Genomic DNA, 3195 nt, shown 5'->3' on the forward strand with positions numbered 1-3195 from the left:
GGACAAGGCAGGAAACAACAAATGTTGGAGAGGTTGTGGAGAAAGGGGAACCCTCTTATACTGTTGGTGGGAGTGCAAGTTGGTACAGTCTCTGATATATTATTAATATGTTTATTTGTCTCTGTTCTTTCTCCATCATTGTATTATAGTGGCTTTTGGTATTCAGGATCCTGTACTCATGGCTAGCCATTGTCTGGACCATGTTTGATACTCAATACATATTCCTCAAATGCATGAAAGATATTCTCAATAAAACAGTAGAATGCATGACCTCTGGGGGGGAAGGAGGGAAATGAGACAAAATGCCTAATCAGAGATGGAACAGGGGGGAAATCTCTTTGGGGGGACAGTACCTACACAAGATACCAAAATTAACTTCTTAACTCTAAAATATAAATTGTCGCATTTCAACTATGTGAGCTATGCTATTCATGAAAAATTAATGATGTCTTTTTTCTCTTTCCTGATAGTCAGTGCAACCACATGCAGTCAGGCAATGATACAAGGATATCAGAATTCCTTCTTCTGGGATTTTCAGAGGGACTGGAACAGCAGCCCCTCATATTTGGGCTCTTCCTCTTCATGTACCTGATAACTGTGCTTGGAAACCTGCTCATCATCCTGGTTGTTGTCTCTGACTCCCATCTCTCCACCCCCATGTACTTCTTCCTCTCCAATTTGTCATTTGCAGACATCTGTTTCACCTCCACCACCATCCCCAAGATGCTGTGGAACAACCAGACTCAGAGCCAAGTCATCACCTATGCAGACTGCATCACACAGATGTACTTTTTCATCATCTTTTCAGGGTTGGATATCTATCTTCTGGCTGTGATGGCCTATGACCGCTTTGTGGCCATCTGTCACCCCCTGCAGTACATGGTCATCATGAACCCCCGGCTCTGTCTACTGTTGGTACTGGTGTCCTGGCTCACGAGTGTCTTGCATTCCTTGTTACAGACCTCAATGGTGTTGCGGCTGTCCTTCCGTACAGAGATGGAAATCCCCCACTTTTTCTGTGAACTCAATCAGATGATCCAACTTGCCTGTTCTGACACCTTCCTCAATAACATGGTGATGTATTTTGCAGCTATGCTGCTGTCTGGTGGTCCCCTTTCTGGGATCCTTTACTCTTATTCTAAAATAGTTTCCTCCATTCATAGAATCTTTTTAGCTAAGGGCAAGTATAAAGCTTTTTCTACCTGTGCATCTCACCTCTCTGTTGTCTCCTTATTTTTTTGTACCAGCCTAGGAGTGTGCCTTAGCTCTGCTGCTCCCCAGAGCGCCCACTCAAGTGCAGTAGCCTCGGTGATGTACACAGTGGTGACGCCCATGCTGAACCCCTTCATCTACAGCCTGAGGAACAGAGACATAAAGAGGGCTCTGAAAAGAATCATTGGGGTTCAGTGATGTAAGGACCAGTGGTCCTGGGGCTGAAGAAGTTCCCATGACTGCAGGACTCAGTCTCAGAGCCAGGAACTGCCATTCTTCAATCAGGCTGTGGAAGTAAAATCTGCCCCTTCTATTTATTTTCTGGAATTTCCATTTGTTTGGATTCAACTTCTGCATTTGTTTAAGTACCTCACTTTATTAAGCTCCTGCTCCTGCTGATAAACTTCAATAATAGAGTAATCATGAATTCTGTCCCCAAATATCTGTACAAATGCCTAGAATGGGAAGAAATAGACTCTTAAAATTTCTCTTAGTTCTCGTTGTTTTTATAATTGTGTCTCTTCACTAGGACTGTATAACTAGCCATTCTGAAAACATGTGTCTTTATATAACACTTTTATTATCAAATGAGATTGTCTGGTGGGGAGTTGTTCTGACCTATTCTGCACTACTTATCATTCTCTACCTTGTATTTCTAAAGGTCATCCACGATGTTGTGTGGAGCTGTTGTTCACATCTTTCTTCAACTAAAAGATGATATTTATTTAATTTATATATGTAGGTTAATCTTACAGTTTATGGAAAAAAATAATTTACCAAATGTAAATTACCTTAATTGCATTCCGCTATTTCTATACCCATATGTGACACTTTGCCTTCTTCCCAGTTACAAGACATTTCTCCCACCCCTGTCAGATGTGACTCAGCTATGGGTGCTTTTGACCCAGTATGAGTCATACACCATTAGAATTTTAAATTCCCACTAATTTATTAGAGTATAATTACATAGAATAAGCTGCACATATATTAACTGTATATTTTACTGAAATAAAGGCGCCATACTTGAATTAAGCATACCTATTGTACGGGTCCTTTTGTAAGAACTTGAGAAGAGGCACAGGAAGTTTTATCTGCATTTTTATGTTATTGTTAAAAATGTAATTGACCTGGACATCCATTTCCTTATTTCTGAAGGTAATGTGGAACTTGAAATGAAAGTGGTGAGGAATAAATAAAATGCTGAATACACTTTGTTGAGTCCAAAGAAAAGATTTGATAGGGAGGAGTGTGTGTATGGATGTGAGTGTGTGCACTCATGCATGTCTTTCTTTCAAATAAACATGCTCACACACACACACACACACACACTGGTTTATAATCCCAACTATTATGTTGAAAGAAAACTTGAGAGAAATTTGCAGAATATTGTAATGAAAAGGAATGTTTGCATGAATGTGAAATAGAAAGAAGGTAGAAATTTTGACACAAAGATTTAAAGTAGAATGAGTGGGGGCGCCTGGGTGGCTCAGTTGGTTAAGCAACTGCCTTCAGCTCGGGTCATGATCCTGGAGTCCCGGGATCGAGTCCCACATCGGGCTCCCTGCTCAGTGGGGGCTCTGCTTCTCCCTCTGACCCTCTGACCCTTTTCCCTCTCGTGCTCTCTGTCTCTCATTCTCTCTCTCAAATAAATAAATAAAATCTTTTTAAAAAATAAAGTAGAATGAGTGATTAATGTAAAAAAAAAACTTTAGGATGGGGTACCCAGGTGGCCCAGTCAGTGGAGCATCTGACTCTAGGTTTTGGCTCAGGTCGAGATCTCATGGTTGCAGGATCGAGCCCCACATCAGTCTCCATGTTCACTGTGGAGTTTGCTTAAGTTTCTCTCTTTCTCTCTCTGCCACTCCCCTCCCTCACTCTATCTCTTTCTCTCTCAAATGAATAAATAAGTCTTTTTTAAAAAGCCTTTAGGGTGACTTAATTTTAGTAATGAATTACTTTTCCTATCTTAAGTCCTCAAAGGCC

At 40.8% G+C, this 3195-nt stretch overlaps 1 protein-coding gene across 1 annotated transcript; it reads left to right on the plus strand.

The window, feature by feature from the left end:
* Positions 1-483: 483 nt before the first annotated feature.
* Positions 484-1410, plus strand: LOC113917356 (olfactory receptor-like protein OLF4). The gene has a single exon (XM_027585089.2). It carries the CDS (start codon positions 484-486, stop codon positions 1408-1410), a length of 927 nt encoding a protein of 308 aa, XP_027440890.1.
* Positions 1411-3195: the final 1785 nt, after the last annotated feature.

Source organism: Zalophus californianus, chromosome 1, assembly GCF_009762305.2.
Source record: "Zalophus californianus isolate mZalCal1 chromosome 1, mZalCal1.pri.v2, whole genome shotgun sequence".
NCBI classification, from domain to species: Eukaryota; Metazoa; Chordata; class Mammalia; order Carnivora; family Otariidae; genus Zalophus; species Zalophus californianus.